General features: G+C 39.5%; 1 protein-coding gene across 2 annotated transcripts in view; it reads right to left on the bottom strand.

Annotated features, from left to right (window-relative positions):
- JADE2 (jade family PHD finger 2) overlaps positions 1-24,145 on the bottom strand; it is a 174,842-nt gene that overhangs the window by 140,036 nt on the left and 10,661 nt on the right. For both annotated transcript variants that reach the window (XM_007421884.4, XM_025174858.2), the window contains exons 2-3: positions 12,073-12,130; positions 4,921-5,006 (exon numbers count right to left, since the gene is read on the bottom strand). In XM_007421884.4, coding sequence (XP_007421946.2) covers positions 4,921-5,006; positions 12,073-12,130 — 144 coding nt within the window. The remainder of the gene's footprint in view (positions 1-4,920; positions 5,007-12,072; positions 12,131-24,145) is intronic.

The following is a 24,145-nucleotide window of genomic DNA, read 5'->3' as shown; positions in this document are numbered from 1 at the left end:
GAACTCAGCTTCTACTTTACCTGTCTTTACATCCAAAGGAAATGATTTGAGCAGCACAGATTGGGAAAAACCATAACAGGGAAGAGTGCAGGTCAACAAGGAAGTGATAAAGGATCTTCTAGCTAATTTGAATGCCTTCAACATTCCCAGGCCCCAATGCAATACATTCTAGAATACTAAAGTAGCTGGCTGAAGAGTTGTCAGGATCTCTGTCAATTATCTTTGAAGATCCTAGTCACTGGGGAAGTGCTGGAAAAAAGCAAATGAAGCTCCCTTCTTCAAGATAGGAAAAAAAGAGGATCCCAGAGATTATCAGCCTTTAAACCTAACATCAATACCTGAAAATATGTTAAGGCCATTTGTTAGCATCTTGAAGAAAAAGTTACGACTGCTAAAAGTCACCATGGCTCTGTCTAAAATAGGTCATAATGAGACAAACCTCATCTTCTTTTAAAGTACTTGTTTTAATGGAAAAGGGAAATACTGTGCATATAATCTACAATGATTTCAGCAAAATGTTTGACAGAGTTCCATATGACATTCTCATTGACAAACAGTTCAATGTGGCTTGGATGGTTTTACAGGAAGATGGGTGCAAAACTGGCTAATTGCACTCAGAGAATCAGCATTAATGGCACTATATTGAGCTGGAGAGTAGTAACTAGTGGGGTCCTTCAGGAATCTGTCTTGGGGCTAGTATTATTCAATATTTTTATTAATTATCTGGAAAACATGATTGATGGACTACTTAATAAATTTGAGGATAGCACAAAATTGGGAGGTCTGACCAACATACAGGATGACAGAACAAGATTGCAATCTAATCTGGACTGGTTGGAAGACTGAGCTGGGAGAAACAAAATGCCCTTCCACAAGGAAAAATATAAGCTATCATATTTAGGGAGGAAAAATAGAGGGCATACAAACATGAGGGGTTCAAGGCTTGGAAGCAGTACTTTGGAGATGAACTTAGGTGTGATAACTGATAACAAGCTGAGCAGAGTCAGCAGTGTGAGACAGCTGCTAGAATAGCTAACATATTCTGCTACATTAGAAGAAGTGCTGTATCAAAGATGCATGAAGTCCTTATTGTTCTCTACTCTACTCTATTGCGACCACCTCTGGAGTATTGTGTATGATTCTGGGTAACATATGAATCGTATGGACAGGTCAGAACATGTCAACAACGATGATACACTAATCTGAGGACATGCTCTATAAGGACAGGCTGAAGGAATGTGGGATGTCCAGTCTGGAGAAAAGAGCGCTGAAGGGAAATATTATATCAGTAGTTTAGGTAAAGGGTGCCACAGGGAAGATAGTCAGGAACTATTTTCCATTGTTACATTAGAACAAGAAATAATGGATGTAAGGTGCAGCTACCTAGATTTCATTTAAATATAAAGGAAACCTTCCTGATGGAAAGAACTGTACAACAGTGGAAAAGTCTACCTACAGAAGTTGTGGGTTCTCCATCTCTGGTAGTTTTTACAAAAAGGATGGACAGTCACCTCTTGAGGATAGTTCAATTGGTTTTCCTGCACATAGCAGAGGACTGGACTAGATGATTCTTGTGGTTTCTTCCAACTCCACAGTTCTATGAAGTAGATAAAATAATACTGTTCTGCTTTATAGGCTTGTAAGGGTTTCAAACAACTGGCTTGGATCTTAGCTTTCATTCCACGAACAGAACAAATTTAACTTAACTAGAATAAAGGTTTAAACTCATGCATACTCACACATGCACATAAAAAATCTGCACCTGCAAATTCAAAAACTCTTGGGAATAATGTCTAATACTAAGAGAAGTATTCCACAAACACCTCCTTTATTAAGTGAACTTGGTATACAAGCACAGTACACGAACATACTGTACAGTTGTAATTATTTATTATTATTAGGTAATTGGACAATTTCTAAAATTTAGAAATAAAGATTCTACTATGCTTAAAACTACAGGCAATATTTGCCAACATTAGAAAAAAAGTAACGTTTATGTGCTTATAACATGCTCTTGCGCGCATATATATATATATATACACACACACACACATATACACACACATACATACATACAGTGGAACCTCGAGTTACGAATTTAATCCGTTCCATGACTCTGGTTGCAACTCAAATTGGTCACAACACGAGGCAAATTTTCCCATAAGGTTCAATGTAAATACTGTTAATCCGTTCCGGCGTCCGCGGACCACGCGTCAGGGGCGGAAAAACGGCCGCGGACCACGCGTCAGGGCAGAAAAACAGCCGCGGACCACGTGGAACGGGCGGAAAATGGCCACGGACCACGTGTCACGGGAGGGAAAATGGCCGCGGGTCCGGTTCGTAACTCGAGGTGGTTCGCAACACAAGGTAAATTTTTGGGGCTGGAGCTGGTCGTATCTCGAAAAATTCGTAAGGAAGGGCGTTCGTAACTAGAGGTACCTCTGTCTGTCTGTCTGTCTGTCTAAATAAATAAATGCATTTAAAGTATCCTTTTTTCTGGTTGAGCGTGAAGAGCCAGCTCTTTCCACGAACTACAAAATAAAAGTCCTCAGCTTGCATTAGTAAGGAATAGCAAGAGTTGTATCTTTTCAGACTCTGAAGTTTCCGAAACGTGATTCCAAGAAACAGTATTTCCCAGAGACATAGAGGATGACACTTCAGATGACCAAAGGGAACAGCTGCCCAACCTTGAGAAGTAGTTTAAGAGAGCCAAACTCTTTCTCCTTCAGCTTGCAATGACTGATTCATCTCATCTCCCTGGAGTCTTGTGCTGGATGCTTGCTAGAAGCCTGCAGAAATGCACACAACTAACCATCCTTTTGAAATGAGCTGCTCATGACAGGAACAGGACAGAGCATAACTGCTGAGCTCAGGTTGAAACATTCATTTTCTCACTTTATTTACTGCAGCTAGCTTTGACATGCATTCATTATGTCATAAACCCCTTAACCAAAGTGTGGCAGATAGCAGATTCCTTTTCAATATCAGCCTATTTCTGAAATTATCACCAATATGCAGATTTGGTGTGTATTTAGATATTCAGTGCCTAGTCTCAAAGACACTTTTCTTTTTAAAAGGTTCATGATATGTTGCAGTAATGAGTAAAATGCCCTTAGACCAATCTTTCCCAGTCTATGCCTCCAGTAAGACACATGGTTGGAGAGGGCTGCCTTAGATCACTGGATTATATTTTTCAATGTGTGAACTGGGACCCTGGAAACACACCTTTTCTGTAGCAGTGCCTGCCCTTTGGAACAAGGCTCCCTCTGAGATCCAGATGTCCCCTACTCTGCTGTTGTTTACTAGAGCCATGAAGACCTGGCTCTTCATCCAGGCCTTTAGCAACGGAGAGTAAGACCCCTCGCTTCACCACGCTTGCCATCTTTTATCTTCATATTTTATTGTAATTTGTTTGACTGTTGTGAACAGCCCAGAGTCATTGCGAGTTGGGCAGAATACAAGTTTAATAAATTATCATTGTTGTTGTTGGATAAATAGGACCTGAAACATGCTGACTGTCAGAATGGGCAGATACCATAAAAGAAATGACACCAAACTCGTTTTTTAGAAGGCTGAAATTATGTCAGCTGCTATTGCTTTAATGATGCAACAATACTTCTGAAAATGCCTCCAATCTGAGAAGGCAAGGAGGCATTTGAGATCTACTTCAGGCAACCAAATATCTTGGGCCAGCATTACACATTTGTGCATCTAGAGATGATTTCACAGCTTGTAGAGGACAGCAACCACACACAGTCCTTCACTATAATCTTCCCCACTTCCTATTCCTTATATAGTTTCAGAAGACAGAAGTTTCCTTTCCAAATTTTCATCTCAAAATTTAGGTGGAATCTTGAATTGTCACTGTTGCATTCTGCTTTGAGAACAGACTCAAGTTTACTTCAAAACGGCAGCTGGGTAAATTTTAATGTAAACTAATAAAATACAGGGGAAGGCTAAATTGGTGCTACTCAGACACATATACCAAGTGTTTTGTGGTGAAGGTGCAGAATAGCTCTAAACTGGGGTCTGTAAAGAATGCTAATCAAGATACTGTAGTCAAATGGTGAATGGAGCTGGGAGACATAAGGAATGCTGTGACAGCTTCTTCTATGATGTCAGTTCCCTCACATACATTTTAAAGACCTCTACATAAAGTACTATAAATGACAATCCACAAGATTTTCTGTAGACATCCATTTCTTCCACCTAGAAGTCTTCTGATCGCTCATAACCAGTCCAATGTACCAAAGTTTTTCTTCAAATAATTAAAATGCTGTCACAATTGCTGTGGCAAATTCTGAACCAGAATACCCATAATACTGAATGAATGCCTGTAGCGGCTCATGTTTTGAGAAGTCCTTCTCTTGAATCCAGAACAAGCTATATGAAATTTAAATGGATCAAGAGTTCACAGGAAGCCAGCAAGTAAAAGATACTGCTCAACCAGACAGACCAGTAAGTTATAGCTCAGCTCATAAAGTCTGCAATTCCTTGTGCCAGATCTAGTTTTCTCCTTAGTGGCTAATTGGAGAGGAAAAAGGCCCTAGCCACCATTCCTTACACTAGCTAGGGCTTACAGGAATTGAAGTCTAACACAAGGATACCAGGTTGAGGAAGAAAGTTCAAAGGCTGGAGTCCAAACCTGAGACTGCAAACCCATATGTGTAATTTTTAAAATGACATAAGGGGAAAACAGGCATGTGATTAATCATTTTAATTATATTCAATTTAATTTAATTTAAATTGAATTAAATTTATTTTTCCCTACTTACTTTCTTTGTTCTGCACCTACCCACCCAACTCTAACTATTGTTAGAGTACTATTGTTAGAGTACGATTGTTAGAGTACAGTTCATAACTGAATAGTTATGAAAAATGCCAGGAAGATGGTCTAAGAAAATATAAAGTTCAACAAACCTCTGAGGGTTTCTTCTCCTTTTGCCTTGACCAACCAGATTTTGTATTTGGAATTTTGGAGCATCTTGAAGTTGATGTTGTTTGACCTTTGAATAAAAATAAATTAAGTTAAAAATAAACCAAGCCTTAGATTAAGGAAAGTTTAATTGCAAAGTGAATATTGTTTCCAGTACACCGAAAGTCCCAAATACTTACAACTTTCATCATGGAATACCAACATATGCAGGCAATTTCAATTTGTCGAAATCTGACACTAAGTCTACATATTATATATACCTTCTTAAGCTTCTGAACATAAGACATAAATAAATCAAATAAATGGACTGTACTGTTAATATCCTTTAGCATTAAAATATCCGCAGATTATACAATCTCAGTTTCTAACCCTCTGCATTTTTAGAAGTTCTATCATTAATGTCAGTGCTTCTTACCAGGAAACATGATCCTCTCTCTCAGCTCTTCATTCCCAAGTAGACACAAGAAGTTAGGTAAGTAGCTTTAATTGCAGGGAATCAGGAAACTGAAAATATGAAATTCTGCATATGTCTGCTTTTGTATATAAATATGTATGTCAATCTTAAGGTTAAAATCCTTGGCTTTTTCTTCCTGCTTTACCAATAGACTTCTGATAGTTCTTCTTCAGCCTTGAAGCTCTCTGTCATACATCTCTTGTTTCCAAAACAGCTTTCTCTGGCATGAGACTCAAGGGCCTCCACCTGACCAACTTCAACCCTTACATGCAATTTTTAATCCTTTCTCCATTTTGGCCCTCTTTCAGGGCAAACAATTTCCCTTCAGGGCCAGCTCCATTCTTGTCCACAAAGGTGATTTCTTCTATAGAGCGCTTGCTACTTTCATTCTCTTTCCCCAGAGAAGCATAAACATTTACTATGGAGTGATCTTAAACCTCCTGACCTTCCATGTCTGGGCATGGCTTAAAATGCTTCCTTGTCTTTCTTCTCCTTTTTTTCTGGGCTAAGGAACTATCAAACTTATAATCACCACCTAGGTTGTAGGAAACAGAGCAAATTTGCTCATTAGTTCCCCAGAGTCAATTTGGACTTAGGTATTTCTTTCTAAATGGGGCATTCAAGATGAACAGAGTCAATTAATTATTTGTGGTTTTATTCTCTTGGTCACTGCTTGACCCGCAGAGACACCAGAAAGTGTACCAGAGGCCAGAAGGTTGACTACTAAATTTGTTTACGTTTGTGTGTAAGTGTTGGGGCCCTGGGAGGTAATCATTATTTTAATGTTTATTTTCATTTTAGTGAAAGTGAACAATAGAAGCCTAGAGGTATGTAAGCTATCACCAGGTAGGTAATGGAAAATCCAATACTTTGCTGAATTTTTTAATTCTTTTTACTCAAATTTTATTTTTTTTAGCTGGTTAATCCAGAGAAGTAGAAGTGATTGTAAGGTACACGGTACAGGTCTCAGGAATTCTCAGCTGCTCATTGTCTGGGTTCACACAACATGTTAAGCTAAAATATTGTTAGCTAATTTACTGGCTCAGTTTATTTGCAAATCCAACCAGAGCAGTTAGGTGATGATTCTGTGTAGTTTGCAAAGCCAGCAAATATACTGATTCACAAAATAAAGTGGCGTAATTAACTGTAAATTAGAATGCATTTGTGAACTCAGACGTTACTTCCACTCTCCCTCTTCAATTTACTTTGCAATTACAGTATGATCTTATGGTCACTTGTCTTATCTGTGCAACTGGTTCCTGCTAGAGATAGGAATAGGAAAATCTGGGTTAAATTAGCATTTTTATACAGTTCATATTTCCCAGCCTTGGGTTTTGCACCTGTGAGCTTGAAATTGCTTGCCTCAGTTTGTCTCTTCCATGGAATGAATTAATATTAAGCAGAAAAATGTAGGTTAGGTGGATCTTCCTCCATCCATCACCCTTCTTCTGCACTTACAATTTGTAGTTAGTTGCCTCAGTTTTCCATGCAATTAACTATGCTTGAAAGAGAGGAATATGGTCTCAAATTATATTATTATGCTTTTTTATATTATTGCATGACTGGGTTCATACACCACATTAAGTCGCAATGTGTGTATTTGGCTATGATATAGCATATAGTGTGAACTCTGACAATTTTGTTAATTCATAAAGCCAGTTAAGAATTATATGGCCTACTTCTAGTAGTTGTGTAATCTGAATATGGCTAAAGCCAACTCTGATTGAATTATATGTGGTGGGTGTTTGAAAGATCTTTTTGTTCGGATGTACTAGAATCATCAATCACCAAATTTTAAGCAGTACTACTCCATCACCTCAAATTCTCTGTTCATTGATTTTCGTATTTTTGCACTTTTAAAGAGATCTTTTGGGTTACCTCTCATACCTATATTTGCAAGTAATTTAAAGTATAACAGGATTACATTTTTGTGCTATATAATATTCTTACAAAATGTTAAGCAAATTTCTTTATTTATTTACATAAATAAAACAAATCCCATTTAAATTAAATATCCATTTTTATTTTTTAAAAAACTTACTTATTTCTATCCACTCTGCTTTAGAGTAACTTAAGAAAAAAATGCATCTTGAATACTTTATATTTACCTTCTGTAGTATAGCCCTGCCACACAACACTTACTTAAGTCTATAGACTAAAAGCAATTCCAGTGATGCCTGGAAGTGAAAAGGTGATAACGCATATTGATATAACAGCAATGATGGTAAAGGAGGGATTTGACTGGTGTCTTTCTAGAGAAGCTTATCAAGTAACTACCATGACAATTTTTAGATAAAGTGAAAAATGCGAAGACTGCAGAGGAGTCTCTAGCAACAACCCTTATGGGCTCTCAAGTGTCTTTAAATGAGCATAATTTACTAGAGGTGCTGTGTATCCACACAAACGGTCAAAGAATGAGTGGATTTTACAAGTTCCAGACATCCACAGATTATTAATTGTTGTTAATGGCATTATTCGCTCCTAATTTATTTTAAAGATGCTATCTAATCTATGGGTTTTAAAAACACAACTGGTAGGGGGCAGTTCAACAGAGGCTATAAGCAGTTCTTTTAGCTGCTGCTTCAGTTTGTTTCTAGAGATTTTGCTTTGTTCCTTTCCAGGGCTAATGATATCTCTATTTTTTTTTCTTTTTTAAAAAGAAGACACTGTTCTTGGAACAATGCAAAGGGCTCCCACAATCCTCACAGTGAAGATTTTGGAGACTGGGGACATTCTTATAGCTTGTTTCAAAGCAATTGTCATGAGGAATTCCATGCTGCTATTTGCCCCTTTTGCTTTCTACCCTAAGGAAATAATGTTTTATTCTAGGGACAGGAAGGCAAACCCATATCAATCTCCTCTTGAATCTGAGGCTCATAAGTCACCTTACTGCTAGCATCTTTAATACACATCTTGATCCTAAAAGCATATAAAAGTGGTAGTATGCAGATCATGATGAGGTTATTTGTTTGGGGGGGGTGTCTTTAAGTCAGTGTTGACTCCTGGTGACTGCCTAGAAGGTCCCTGCAGTTTTCTTGGCAAGATTTCAGAAGTGGTTTGTCCTTGCCTCCTTCCTAGGCTGAAAGAAGAAGGACTGGCCCAGGGTCACCCAGCTGGCTTTGTGCCTAAGGCAACACCAGAACTCACAATCTCCCAGTTTCTAGCCTGGTGCCCAACCTCTACAGTGAACTACCTGATGGTTTTTGAGGACAGCAAAGTGAATTTTAAACCAAAGCATTTGCAAAGTTTAGACCAAAGCAGTTTTTATTTTAGATATTTGATTTACATTGTGCCTTTCTACTCTAATGAACAGAAGGTTTTTATACTAACAAGCTATATGTAAGTATTATTTAAAAGAAGTTAAGTCAAATTTCAAGCAGGGCCAAGATTGCATGGAGTAACTCTAGTCTACAACCATGCAAATATAACATACTCTCTCCCAGACATCAGTAAATAAAATATTAATGTTAATAGGGATGGATTTTTTTTTTCACACTGAATCACGCACATGCATTTTTTGTGTTGTATTGTTTCAGCACTTAAAAAACTTTATCTTCAAATAAATATGGAAGTAACACATAAAGGGTAATCACATTTTTAATCTTTAAAAACTTTTACCTTAAATTTGCACATCTCAAATCCTGGTATATACAGCCTTGTGTTTAAAAAAAATTACACGTGGAAAAAATTAACACGTAGCAACTAGCATTCTCTGGGCCAATTTGGCTCTTTTCAGTGGTATTATCTGCCTTGAAATTGTGACTCTCAGAGGCCTGGGGGTAAACAGCATTAAGGCTATGTGCGTGTATACATGCACACACATTTACAGAGAGTCATCCAGCCCAGTATTGTTTCCTCTGCCTGGAACAGCCACAGAACCAGGACCATCTGAGTGCAAAGCAGGTGCTCAGACAGTGAGCTGCCTATTGGAAGGACTTGCCCCTCTGCCCATTAAAGTAGCCCTGCAAGTTACTGAACAAAGAATCTTCCCTTCACCCCCACCCGCCTCAAAATACAGCAGTCCTCAATATATACAGTATTGCTTGAAGGCTTTAAAGAGATTTTACAGTATTAAACAGCCCAGCCTCATCTCTGCTGGCTTTGCTTTTTATACAGCAGGTCATGTTTTAACTACAGAGTAACCATAAACCTCACTATAACCACCCTTTTCCAAGAACAGATAGCAGCTTCAGAGTGTTGCTTGGTTCTAAATGCCACATCTTGTGTACCTTGTTTAAAGGTAACTATGGATTTGATGAGATTACCTAGCATTTGCAAGCCGAAGTAAGTTCCATGGCTGATGCAGGTCCAAAACCAGTTCCTTTGGTCTACTGAGATAGCGCTACACAGTTGACTTTAATTACACCCTTGCAGCCTTTGGCTTATTATAATTGCCAAAACTCAGTCATTTAACTGATAGTTCTTAAGATATCAAGAATTCCATCTAGGGCTTAGGTAGTAACAGGAAGCAGTAAAAGTAGCATATCTTCAAAATGGTGCTTGGACACAGAAAAGTAATGACAGAAGGTGTGTGTTAAAATATAATGTGCATTCTGTACTTTTTGACTAACCTTTTGATTTTGAGAATAGCTTTGAAACGTGTTCTACTTTCAGTACCCCCATCCTTTTAACTATTGTCAGGCAATAGAGCCATCGGATAACTCCCAAATGAAGTCCACCTCAGTTTGCTGATAGGCTTACTTCTTTCAGAAAGCCTGGATAAAGGTTTTGCCATCGGCTTGGCCTCTTTTAGCCCAGACTATTCACAAGAGGAAGACAAGTACAGTGGTACCTCGGGTTACGAACTTAATCCATTCCATGACTCTGGTCGCAACCCGAATTGGTCGCAACCCGAAGCAAATTACTTTATTTGGAGCCATGCTAACAAGCACACCAAAAACCTTCACAGAACGCTAAGAAACACACCACAAGCCTCACCGAACGTCTCCTTGCTACCGTGATCTCGCCCACAGGAAGCCGCGACCGTGTGGCAGCAGGGAAAATGGCCACGGATCCGGTTCGTAACCCGAGGTGGAGTTTGCAAACTGAGGTAAATTTTTGCAGCTGGAGCTGGTCGTAACCCGAAAAGTTCGTTAACAGAGGCGTTCGTAACCCGAGGTACCACTGTAGTTCCAAGACTTCCGCTGCCAGGTACATAAGTAGATATTCACTTCTTGTAACTTATTTAGAAGCAATCCCCGAGTACAATTTATTGTCCAGGGGCTACCTGAAAAGGTAGTCCTCAGCTTACTACCTTTCGTTCAGCAATCATTCAAAGTTACGATAGCGCTGAACAAAGGGATTTATGACTGGCACCCAAAGTTATGGCTGTTGCAGCACCTCGGTGGTCATGTCATCAAAACTCAGGTGCTTGGCACCCTCCTGCACTTATGATCGCAGGGGTGCTTCAACTCTCCTCACCCACCTATCTTCCCCACCATCTCTGCCCTTTTGGGTGCCCTGCACAATGGTATTCCTTGGTAGCGGCAACAGCCGTGCTGGGGTTGAATTAGAAACCCAGGGCCCTCAGCAATCTCAAGCGGCTGCCGCCACACCCAGGCCTCTACTTCAGTCCCATTACATCCGGCACCACTGCTAAGGAGTGCTGCCTCGAGCCTTGCACCTTGGCCAGCCACTCCAACGCCACAGCGCAAAGCTCCAGCCACCCAAACAGGTCCTGCACGCCCAGCTGGCCTTCACCATTTTCTTCCCACTGCTGATGAGATGTGCCCAGCTTGCCTTATGCAAGGCAGCTGCTGGCCACACCAGCCCTTCTCCCCAAGGCTACTCGTGCCGTTCTCCAAATCGCACGCGTCGTTCTCCAAACTGCATGGCCTGTTCCCACCCTGCTTTGGAAATCCTTTGGAAAGATTCTGAAATCTTCCAAGGCAGCACGAGAATGGGCCTGCTTGCCATTCTCCAAAGTGCGCACCCCATTCTCCAAACGGTGCGCCCTGTTCCCACCCTGCTTCAGAAATCCTTTGGAAACATTCTGAGGCCTTCCAAGGCAGCGTGAGAACAGCGCGTGCGGCCTCAAGAAGAAGGGCAAGTGCAGCCGGCAGCTGCCTTGCATAAGGCAGGCCGGGCGTGCCTCATTAGCAGTGGGAGGAAAATGGTGAAGGTCAGCTGGGTGCAGCAGGGCCTGTGGAGTGCGGGCAGTGGGGGCTTTGTGCTGTCGGGGCTGGCCATGGCGCAGGGCTTGAGGCACTCCTCAGCAGCGATGCCAGCTGCGCTGGGACTGAAGTAGAGGTCTGGGAGCAGTGACAGCCGGCTGAGACTGCTGAAGGTCCCCAGCCTCTAATTCAGCCCCAGCACTGCCGCTGCCAAGTAATGCCTCTCTGCAGGGCAGCCAAAAGGGCCAAGATGGAGGGGAGATAAGCGGGTGGGGGGAGTTGAAACAAAGGCAAACACGGCAGGGCAGGAGAAGCATGAGGTACTTGCCTAACAACAGCACTGTCCTGGCCTAACAACTGCAACTGGAACTGCTGTTGCTAAGTTATGTTTCACCTAATGACCGCATCACTTAACGACAGAAGTTCCAGTCTGAACTTTGGTCATAAGTCGAGGACTACCTGTAACATGTAGCTTCCCCAGCTGCCTGCAAGTAATTATTCAAATGCTTTCTCTGCTGAAGGTGAATTGTTCAGTTAACTTGTCTTAAGCAATGAATAAAAAGTCTTACTGTCAGTGGTGTCTGAGTTATCACTGCTGATCGAGTATTTTCGTCGTTTCTCTTCCATCTGTAAGAAAAGAAATTGAACATTACATTTGCTGTTCAGGAAACTCATTATGGCACCAAATCACTGTTATCTCAGGAAATCCACACATCACATTAACCCAACACCACCAGTGAATACTTAGCCTAATGACAGTAAATTACCAGGGGCTTAAAAGAAAAAGAAAAATAACAATCACTAAATTTTAAGATGTAACATTATTTTCTTTTCAAGTCTCTGCCTCTTGGATGCATGAGTGTATTTTGCTTTGAATAACGCAACATGTCTCACAAGTATAACTTTCAAACCACTCCTATAACAAAACTCAAATTTAAGGGTTCTCCACTAAGGAGTCCAAAGAAATAATGCAACTAAAATGCTGTGGAGTCCTCCTCTTCTATTGGAACCAAAATGCTATCTTGCAGCCCCTTATTCAAGTTCAACAACCTACTGAATTAAGAGGGTGGGAGAATTCCTTTGAAAAGCATCTGAGACTAAAACTGCAATGGCATGGAACATGGCATGAATCGAAATTTAAGACAAGGATGGAAATGGTTTTATTTTGGAGCAGTTTCATTCATGTAAAAATGAAAAGGAGAAATGAGGACTTGGACAAGAAAGTAGCCCCTTGGTAATTGCCTGGAATCTAAACTATAGGCAGCTGCTCTACACAGAAAGTCAATGACATACAATGACCTACTATGCAGATTTCACAATTTCTCCAAAAACCAAAAACTAAAAACATTTGGGAATTTTGCTTAGGATATGAAGAGCATCACTCCAGAATGTAGTCAGTTCCTATTATGGGTACAACAAAACGCTGACTGTTTTCCTTCTACAACAGATTGTTGTAAAAATCTTTCCCAGAACTGTGTGTTCTTTGTTAGGTTTTCAGTATGAAGCAGGTAACTCAACTGGATCCTGTTTAGCTACTGTAATTATGTATACTGTAATGTAAAATTGATTGAGTTTAACTTTATTTTATTTTGCTAATCTTTAAAATGTATCTGTTCACAGCTTTATGCATAATTCTGCCATATTTACTTCACTGTATATCACTTTATGTATATACATCTATTTCTAGAGCACATCCATTTCTTCTGTGAAATCTATGTGGCAAACCATTTCACTAAATAGAATATCCTTTTTGCAGCCTTGATTTTAATTACATTCTACCCAGCTAATGACTTCAATGAATAGCAAATAAGAAAACCATTTAATGATATTTCAGTAAGTGTGGTCAAACCTGTTGCAACAACTTGAACAAACAATGGTTATATTCCACAGGTTGCTTCCACATTGTACATTAATACATGTGCAGAAGCAGCATAAGAAAAAGAATCTCAATCATCCAACTTCATCACTTTGTATGGGATGATTTTACATACAATTAAAAATGTAGGCATATTATTTGTGTGCATGGATAAATACCATTTTATAAACCAAAATAATGCATGAAGGGAATAATGTGCCAAATGCAATGCTGCATATCAGCACATACACCTAGAGCAGTATCTTCACGTTACAGTAGAAACCAGCAGATGAGCATTGGTAGAGAGCACATAAAACCGATCAGATCAGATGCATATCAAATACAGACTAACTGTATACATAGCACACAAATGGTGAGAAATCATTCCTAGAAGTGACAGATAGGGCACTCTCAATAATTAACTAATTGAGAGCTTTTTTTCTACTTTCCATGGAATCAGATAAAAGATATTGAGAGTAGAACAACATCAACAGTTCTGTGGCAGCACAGAATCCTTAGTCCAACTGTTCAGAAAAACATACAGATAGTTCTTGTTTAATGTCCACTCATTCAGCAACCATTCAAAGTTACAATGGTGCTGAATGAGGGCTTACAACAGGTCCTTGTAGCTGCGGCCATTGCAGCATCCCTGTGGTCATGTGATTGCCATTTGCAACCTTCACTGCCAGTTTCTGCAAGGAAAATCAATGGGGAAGCCAGCATGTGTCACAAATGGGTATCACATGACTGCGGGATGCTGCAACTGAGCGGGATTCACCTAATAACAGCAACTGGGACTGCTGGAACTGCCGCCTTAAGTCAGTGTGGTCACATGATGTTGCGCCTTACAACTGCATCACTTAGCGACAGAGTTCCCAGTCCCAATTACTGCTGGTAAGTTAGGACTACCTATAGTTATATTGGGGTTCATGTGAAATTGTACAGATGTAACCATAGCAGTACCCTGCACAACAAAAATGGGGCAACTGCATCCTCTATTTCCATATTCAGTAACTCAAACTGAACTCCAGTAGATCTGAAAGATACAAGAGGCGTGACATCCCTTAATTATTAGACAAAAACCAAGCATTAACATATAATGACAAAAGATTCAAAAGAAGTATCCTTTCTAATTACATGCACTACATTAGCAGAGGTATACATATACAGTGGTACCTCGGGTCACGAACGCTTCTGTTCACGACCAATTCGGGTCACAAACAGCACCGTTCGCAAAATTTTGCTTCCGTTTGGGAACTCCGCATCGGGTGACGAACAGGATCCGCGGCCATTTTCCCTGCTGTGACACGTGGTCGTGGCTTCCTGTAGGGAGGGGGACTCTCCCTCCAAACAATAACCGCCTCCCACCCGCCTTCCTGTCCTCCACGCCAGAAGTCGCCTCAAGCAAGGTTTGCGTTCTCTCTCTTCATGCTGTACTGTACTTTGTTTCATATTTTTGTGGTTTAAAAAAAAAATACATATGGTTCAGAACGGATTAACCGTATTTACATTGAACCTTATGGGAAAATTTGATTCGGGTCACGACCAAAATCAGTTGGCGACCAAATTCGGAGGGGTCAGAACGGATTAACCGTATTTACATTGAACCTTATGGGAAAATTTGATTCGGGTCGCAACCAATTCGGGTCGCGACCAGAGTCGCAGAACGAATTAAGTTCGTGACCCGAGGTACCACTGTAGTTTTATGGCCATTTTCATAGCTCTAACTGTAGGCATTATAAATGAAATCTAAGATTTTAAAAGCCTTAGTTACCAATTTGTAATTTAGAGACAGTATATGCAGCATTATATATCCTGCAATAAACAAAAACAAGGTGGCTGGTTTCAACTTCTTCCTTCATTTCTTCTTATTGCTCTTCATTCTACCTTTTTCCACCAGCTGTGTGACACAGCTAAATCATGATCTCCACAAGTGACAGATACATGTATATGTGAGAGAAAATATCAGGATCTGATGAGAAACAGGCAAAATAAGCTACAATTATCTGTTTTCTTATTGCATGGAAAAGTTATCTGCATCATCTTGGGTCATAACTTGGCTACACCTTAAGTACGAAGGGCTCACATATTTCTTTGGTGCAAGAAAAAGCCTTTGTTGACACACCTGCTTTATCAAAATTGAAGTGATACAGGTGTATTTAGCATGCAATTACAAAATTATCTCATAAAAAGGAACCACAAAGAATCTTAACATACTGATCTGAGGTTCTCTAAGCTATCACCAGATAGATACTATTAACTTTCTCTAAGGCTGAGGGAGGAAAGAACAACCAAACTATGGAAAATAGTTTTGTTTGTGGTTTAATCACTAGAGCTATTAGGAGAAAATTGCACTTGATGACAAGACCACAGGATGCTATTATCCTTTGGAAGTGATGACAATCTGCAAAGGAATTCCCGTAAATACTAAATCATAAAATCTTAAGTACTGCCTTCATTTCCAACACATGTGCAATGTTTTAACATACCACTATGAATGATAATAACAGTGAACTAACATAAACATTTTTACTGACAATGCTGTGGTAAAGAATTGCCCTGTCAAAGCATGATTAAAATTACTTCTTGACAATATGGCTATATCAATACTTCTCTCCAGTAATTCAGGGGGAACAGATGTTATTAAACCAGCCTTGTACTTGATGGCTATTAGATTTCAGGGAGAGAAAAGGGTACTGAAGATGGATTGAAGAGAGTTTATAGAGCTGAAATTCCAACTGAACACCATATTGATTTTTGCTGACTAGGTCAATGTAAAAAATCCAAAAGGACAAAGGTAAAAAAACCCTATAATAGGGTAATTCCTGTTTCCTGAAGCTAAGAACAGAGAAATATCTTGGCCAAGCTGTTCTCCATAATTTCCTTAGAATACAGTATCTATGAGTCATATTTAATGCTATCTTATCAAGAACTCAAATCAAGTTGAATCAGACGTATCTAAAAATTCTACTACCCTATTTTTCATCAATTTAAACCAAGCATATGCTCATTTTGCTATTTAATATTACTTCTATCTATGACACAGGTATTTATACCTATGGGCTCTTTCTAACAAATAGAATTTCTGTGGGGGAAATCCATTTAAATGTGAGAAACAGCTTCATCTAGTGAACTGAGTAAGTTCCATGAGAACATACTGCTCTCTGGAATCTGTGTGCCAGCACAAGCTCACTAAACTGGGCAATAAATAAATAACTTGGCAGAGATTACTAAGAGTTTTTATGAAGCCATATACTTTTTCCACTTGTAAAATGATGCTAAATGGTTGGTGCCCATTTTCTTTTCACATCAAGCTTCTTTCCTAGGCAGGAGCTTGCTTGTTAACTCTGTATTCCCTAATATAGTATCTTCCAGATGTTTTGAAGCTAGAACTTGCAAAATTTTCAGACATGTTGGTGGAAATTCTGAGAATTGCATTTCTAACACATAAGGAAGACACCATTTGGGGGAAATTTGTGTTATATGGAATTAAAAAGGACTTTGGAGTTCAACCATTTGCTTAATGCGGAACCCTAAAGCCCAGATACAATTATAGCAGCCTTTCTCAACCTGATGCTCTTCACGTGTCAGGATTCCAACTTCAAATGAGCCACACTCTCACACACTGAGAGATGGCCATTCAGTCTCTGCTTAAATGCATGCAACTAAAAATCAATGATAAGAAGAATGATTAGCATGCAAGAATGTCTTTTCAACTGTTTGATTGCATTCCTGAAAGAAAATCTTTCTGAAATAGATTTGCAAACAAGTTTGCCTTTTAGGTACATTATGCATCCGAACTGTTGAGTAATTATCAGAATTTGTTCCATCACAATCCCATAATTTGACAAATTATGGAGCAGAATCTGTAGTGCAATTATCCATTCATAGCAGAGGAGTCATACAGAGGGCTGATGGGAAATGCCCCCATGCTGGCACTAATTTGCCATGGGGGACATTACCAGCATACAACATCACAAGGCCTGGCAGTTAACTGAATAACTAGAAAGTGGGCTTAGGATTCTTCTCTTCCATTATTTATCTCTCAAAGAAGGAAGGCTGAATGTTTTTTCAGAGTCCCCTGACAGCCAATTGTATTGCTTCTCCCTGTTTCCTCTAAAAGAATAGTTGAGTAAATCCTGCCAGGCTTTGACTGTTAAATGTGGTTCTAGAGTCTTGAAATAACAACAATCTGCAGATTAGATTACTAGGTTTCCCCATCCAGCAGGGTAAATGGCATTCTCTGCATTCTTTGCACTGCTTCTATGTTAGCTGTGTCATTCTCCCATGCAGAGAAAAGGCAGGCTTACAAATCTCTCTGGTTATGCCCCCTAGTCCAAAATCTTGCATTTTAGTATCAACCATCCAGAGGCTTTTGGAAGCCCATAAGTAAAGCATAAAAATTATAACTGTCTATGCAATTGAGCTTTCCTCAACCTAGCACCCTTCAGATATAGTATGTTGGGAGTACAATATTGTCTTGCAGTGTTGACTGGGAATTCTGGGACTTTTATATTATTTTTTAAAATTTCAATTATTTGTATGCTTCCTACTTAAACAAATCTAAGTAGCTTACAACGGCTATGCTAAAACAACCTTAAACCCTTTTTAAAAAATCTGCTGTTTTCCATTAAAATTAACTTCTCTCAAAACCCCACAGAGGACAACAGTTTTCACCAATTTCCTGAAAAATAAAAGGGAGAATGCTTCCCCCCTCAGGTAATAAACTGTTCTAAAGTGATGGGAATGCCATTGAGAATGTGTTTTCCAGGTCTCCACCATTTAATCTAAGAAGGGGTACCTGCAGCACAGATTCTACCTGGATAAGACAGCCCCAAAGGTAATAAGGGCCCAAGCCATATAAAACTTTAATAGTAAACAATCAGAATTTTGAATTAGGTCCATAATCCTAGTGGGAACCAGTGTAGCTCTTGGAAAATAGATGTTATTCTGTTGAACTAGCTAGCCCTGGTTACCAGGTGAGCAGCTGAGCTCTGTGTCAGCTGCAGCTTCTGAGTCATCTTCAGTGGCAACCTTGCCTAAAGCAAACTGTAGTAGTTTGAGACATCACAACCCACAAATTATTGTCTTCAGTATCTTCTGGTCCAGGAACAAGCACAACTGATGGACCTGCTGCAGACACCTGGACAGGGTCCTGGCTACAGCTCCTACTTGCTGTTCTAAGCAGGAGCTGTGAGTCCAGGAGAATCTCCAAATGCTCACCAGGCTCTTTATGAAGCTTGTAATTCCATAAAGAGCAATTCAAAGCTTTAGAGGCAAATATGTGTAGCTCAGGGTGGAACTGTGGAGTCCTTGGGGTTCTCTGAGCTTGGTTCTTTTCTTGCAAACGTTTCATTAACTGGCTAGGTAACATCTTCAGTGCTAAAATGGGATGGAGTTTGCTCTCTGCTTATATACTGTGGCACGCCTTGCCAGTGCTAGTGGGAGTGGGTGTTTTGTTTTGCTCCTCTGATAGTTCCTTGATTAGCATATGTTTACTGCTTGATTGTGTGCCTGGTGGTTACCTTTGCTTATTTGGATGATGACTGCTGGTGAGGTGATCTTCTGGTCTTTTGAGACAAAAGCTTTCATGGAACCAGAGGATTTCTGTATGTTGTGCTGTAATTTACTCTTAGTTTGTTTCATTCCATCGGGCCTTTCACAACCTCCAGCACCAGGACTTCCACCACATCTCCTATTTGGTATAGGCTCTAGATGTAAAATGAGTCTCATCGGCATATGGATATCAGGTCCCAAACTGACAGTTGACCTCTACCAGTGATTTCACACAGACGTTAAAGAAGACAAGAGGGAAGGCCATCACTGGGGGACCACACACTGGAATGCCTAAAGGCTTGATCTCTCCTTACTCAGTAACGCTGATTGGGACTATTTGCTCAGGAAGGAACAAAAACATTACAAAATAGTGCCTCCAATCTCCAACTTCACAGAAAATCCATAAGGACACCATGGCTGATGATTCTGAATGCTGCTGAGAGATCTAACAAAATGAAGAGTGCAAGTCCTACACATGTCCAATACATGGTTGGAATTGCTATCTTTAAAAAAAGTAGTTTATCTTCTTAGGGGAGCAAATTGCAGAGGCAGTAAAATTATTGGTCATCAAATAATCTCCTCCGAAATGCTTTGGCTAACAGTATCTCTACTTGTATTTTTTTGTCTAATGACTTATTTTGGATCGACAAAGAAAAAGCACATGCTGAATTCTCCATTCCCTCAAGTTGTGTTGAAACTGAAATAAACCATTTTTCCGTTTGTTCTTCCTATTTACCTGATTTTTTTAAAAAAAAACTTAGGCCAGGAAAGAAATAGCAACCCCAATGGCATTTTAGGAATCTTTTCTTTGAATCACTAACTACCCTCTAGCAATCCATTTTGGTTCTTATTTTCTCAGCTGAAATTAGATGGACAGTTCAGCGCCGCTTAGCCCTCATGTTAATGATACAGTACTTTCTAAAAAAAATAAAGCTAATGTTTTCTTGGATAGATAAAATATCATTAAAATGTTTTGCTAGGGGGAAAAAAAGGCTGCTGAGAGAGACGCTGCTTCCACAGGGAGTTCTCCTAAGGCCAGGATTCAAAAGATATTGTATAACCATCCCATATTTCCCTTATTAATGGTTCTTCTGGCAAGAAAGCAGTAATACTGGTAGAAAAATATGTTTGGACCCCTCCTGCCCACAAATTCTATAATTAGACTAGACATGTCCACAACAAGCTTTGTCTGGAAGTACTCTTAGACTTTCTTTAGTTACGTCATCAAATGTTCCCTCTACATTTGGGGAATCAAAAGCTAAAGCTTATGACTAAACTTGGATTCTGCCACTACAATTTACAGGTGAAATCTCTTTCCATCGCAGCATGAAGTAATACAGCCCAAGCCCACATTTATAACCTTAGTGAAAACAGTCCTCTTTCAGAATTCAAGCAAGAGGACTCATGAGCCTATAAAAGCCATGGAATTGGTACAACATCCTTAGGAATACCCCACTGGGAAAAATACTTATTAAAATTATATTTTTAATAAAAGCAAAGAAGACTTCTAATCATGATTACGGTATCCCACTGGCAACCAAATTCAGAATTCCTGGGACTATCACGTACTATTAACTAACAACACATTTACCCTTATGATGAGCAGCAAAGTGAGGAGACAGGCTAAGAGGTGCCAATGCATTCTTGCATGTTCACTAAACTGCACATTCATGGAAGCTGTTCTCAGGAGAACCAATGTCACTCTGCATAACAAAGAAAGAAGAAGAAGGAATTTGTTCCCACTGCAAATTAAATTCTTTAATTTTTTCTCCAAATGACTCAGTGGAAGTCATTCCTTTGTAGGATGATGTAAAATATTTCCTCATATTAAAAACAAAAAACAAAAAGTGCCCTCTACTCCTAGGGATCTCTGCAAATATCCCTTGTGAAAAAAAATCTTGTAACCATAAAACTCCAGCCTTTTCCTTTCTGTAGCACCTCCCCTCACTATATGTGTCAAAGAAATGCATGCAACTAGCCATGAAGCTATTATATCTCAAGGAAAGGTATGATCATATGACAGTTTTAAATGTGCTTAAAGAATAGCAAGACTACTTCAAACTTGAGCTAACAGACATCCTTAGCAAACTGAACAGAGGCTGACATTCTTACTTTTGCCCTACTCGACTAGCGACACTGTTTCTGACTGTTGTGCCCTTTCCTGACACAGCTAGCAACGTATCTGGCTACCACATGACCACACAAGGCACATTATTGTTCAAATAGTGAAAATTCACTACTGGTCTCTGTATCTATTCCAACTGAAAGAATCGTAACTTGACTGATTAGCATATGTGTCTTGCGTGCAGAAGACACACAATCCATGCAGTCCAGATTCAATCCACCACCTCCCAACAGGACTAGGAAAGTCATCTGTCCAAAATTCTGGAGGGCCACAGTCAGTCTTGTAGAAACAACCTGAAGCTTTATGGACTAATGACTCAGTGTATATTTCTATAATATGCATTCTGAGCTCTCATTCCATCTTATATCTATCTTCAGCCCCAGAAGAATATTGTTTTTCCATTTAATTTTCCACTTTAACATGTTCCAAACATTAAACTATATTGTCTTATTGTCTTGAAATATAAGGTTTCCCAAATAGCTAGAATGGTGAGACCATTTTCTATGATATTCAAGCTTCCACTTTATTTACAAGCCAAGCTGAGGGAATCTATTTTTTAAAAAACTGAGGAGACATTTGCCAAGTTATCCCTAAGGGAACGCCATCACCTTTGGACAGGGTATTTAAAAACAAGAGCCAGATAATACCTTCTCTGGTAATTAGAAGAGGGTCGACAGTGGTATAGAGAAAGCAAAGAAAGCAATATCCAAAGTACCCTGCAAACTGATCTAGTTCCTTCAAGGTCAGCATAAATTACGTTTCAGCTGCTGGAGAAGTTCTAGACTAGCTATTTCTGTAGTTTAGCATTTAAATCAGATGCACCAAAAGAACCCCACAGAAAACTGGAGTGACTTTATCATAATGGAATCACAACTGTCTACAGCTCTATGGCCTGAAGTGGGAGCATACTTTGGTTTGGGGGGGATAAATTCAGTGAAACAATGAATAAGATTCCTTCCACAGTCAGTCATAGAAACACACTATTACAGTACTTTGCTGTTCCCATCCTCTGAAGGGCCATGATGTAAACCAGGCACCTTGTTTACACAGTAGTTAATCCTTCAAAGGACAGGAACAGCAAGGCATATAAATGTCTTTCCACAGCTAGGAATCTTATATCTTGTTTCAATACACGCACACACACAAGGCACACTGACCAATTCAACACTAGATTAACAAAATAGCATTTACTAAAGCTTGTGGATTATTTTTTACTGATTTCAGACAGACATCTAACCTTTTCATTGTACAGTATTTATAGACCTCTCTTTCAAGAATCCAAGGGAACTCCAAACACTTCAGAAGACTGCAGTTTATGCGGTATGGATTATGAAAATGCATACTGTATATTCCAATTTCCTGGATTTCTGAAACCTGAGTGGAAATTGAAAACATAATGTCACTGTAAAGCAAAGGATTATTACTGAATATGGATGAAGTTCTCCTTATAATATCCATATGGTTCAATAAATGTTTCATGTGATGTTTGAATCTGATCCTGTATCTATTATTTCATAAGTTGGTCTTTATTAGTAAGATGCTTGCTATACTTAATCTTTGTTTTCAGTCTCTTTCACCTCTTGGTTGCTTTTCATTCCATTTTTCTTTTGGGGAATTTTCAATTGTATATCTATTTATTCCAGTCTATAGCAGTTTCCAAGCTGAATAGCAGGCCCTCTGCTGGAGAATATAAAAACAGAGAAGGAGAAAAAGACCCAATAAAACTATTTTTAAAATCTCCTACCATAACCAGACTAAGAAACTAACCTTCATGTTCAATAGGGGTTGTAAAAACATAGGAACAATTAAGTAGCTTGGAAATTAGAAAGAATTGTTAATGGTTCTCAGTCAGTGAAAGAGTAGAGCCAATAGGATCTAAGTTAATTAATTAAACTACTCTCCATTGAGAAAACAGAGCCAGTAACAAAATATCCCTGCCCCCTGAGATGAATCATTCCTGCAGTCTTTGGTTCTATCTTCAATTTTTTACTCCAACTTTTGTCAAGAGTATTGACAAATGATAACAGCAATAATGAAGAACGAAACAATTTTTTTTCTGGAATCACTGGGTATTCAAGATAAGAATTCTCTGTGAATGTCCTACACTGGGCAGTACTTCCTAAAGCACCTCTCTAGAAAGCAGATTAGCTGGCAGAATGGAGGTCAATTCCTTTAACTTCTCTCCAGAGAACAAAGAGCCAACAGGTCAATCAAAAATATGAGGAGGACCCAGGACAACCCAGAATCTGGCGGTCCCAAATATTTTGAGTTTGGATCCTCATCCCCGCTAGCAAGCACAAAGCCTAGATGTGCTTATAGATACACTCTTCCCTCAGTTACTTCTTTTAGACATGACCATAGGAGAAACCTGTTTATCTTTTTTTTTTCTTGGATTGCTGAGCAAACTGCTAGTAGAAAAACTGGGCAAATTCAGGCATAAAGCTAAGAATCTTGATGCTAAATGTGGAAGGAAAGTTCTCCACTTTCTTTTCTTAATTTCCTTATTTTTAATCCCAGGTAGCCCCAGTGGGATTTCCAACACCTTAGAATAGGGAAAATGCCCCAGAAAACTCTCTTCCCCTCACCCTCCATACGCCTCTGCTTCAAACATTCATTCACCCATTTGTTCTTGTATGGGTTTTGCTCACTAATGCTGAGGAAGTAGGTAACTGGTGAGCAGCCCCAGGAAACTGCTCAGAGGATTTCATAGGTCTCCTTCCCTATAAGCTTTGAGCAGGGTGGGGTGAGGAGCTGATCTGGCCTGCACTGAGGAAAAAGGAACACCAGATCAATGTAATGAATCTCTTATGAAAGTTGCTCAGAATGTCAGAATTCAGTGTAGAACAGTCATTTTAGAACTGAACTATTTCACTAATGGTTACTGAAATGTAAATTAGTAGGCAGATAGAGACTGGTTTTTAATGCAAAAATCTCTCATTAATGCCAGCTTTTAAAATCAGTTATGGAACCCCAAAGGGATTTGGAAGGCTTGGAAAATCAGCCCAGAAAAGAAGCACAAAGGGAGTTCCACCACAGGAGACATTTACACTGGCCCCCGTTCCTGCTCCACTTTTCATTCAGCTTGAAGCCACAAGATGTGGGGCTA

The sequence above is a fragment of the Python bivittatus genome, unplaced genomic scaffold (genome assembly GCF_059951505.1).
Source record: "Python bivittatus isolate LINGU-HERP-01145 unplaced genomic scaffold, Pbiv_v1 ctg000080_np1212, whole genome shotgun sequence".
NCBI lineage: Eukaryota > Metazoa > Chordata > Lepidosauria > Squamata > Pythonidae > Python > Python bivittatus.
The sequence above is the reverse complement of the archived record's forward strand: the minus strand, read 5'-3'. Positions and strand labels throughout refer to the sequence as shown.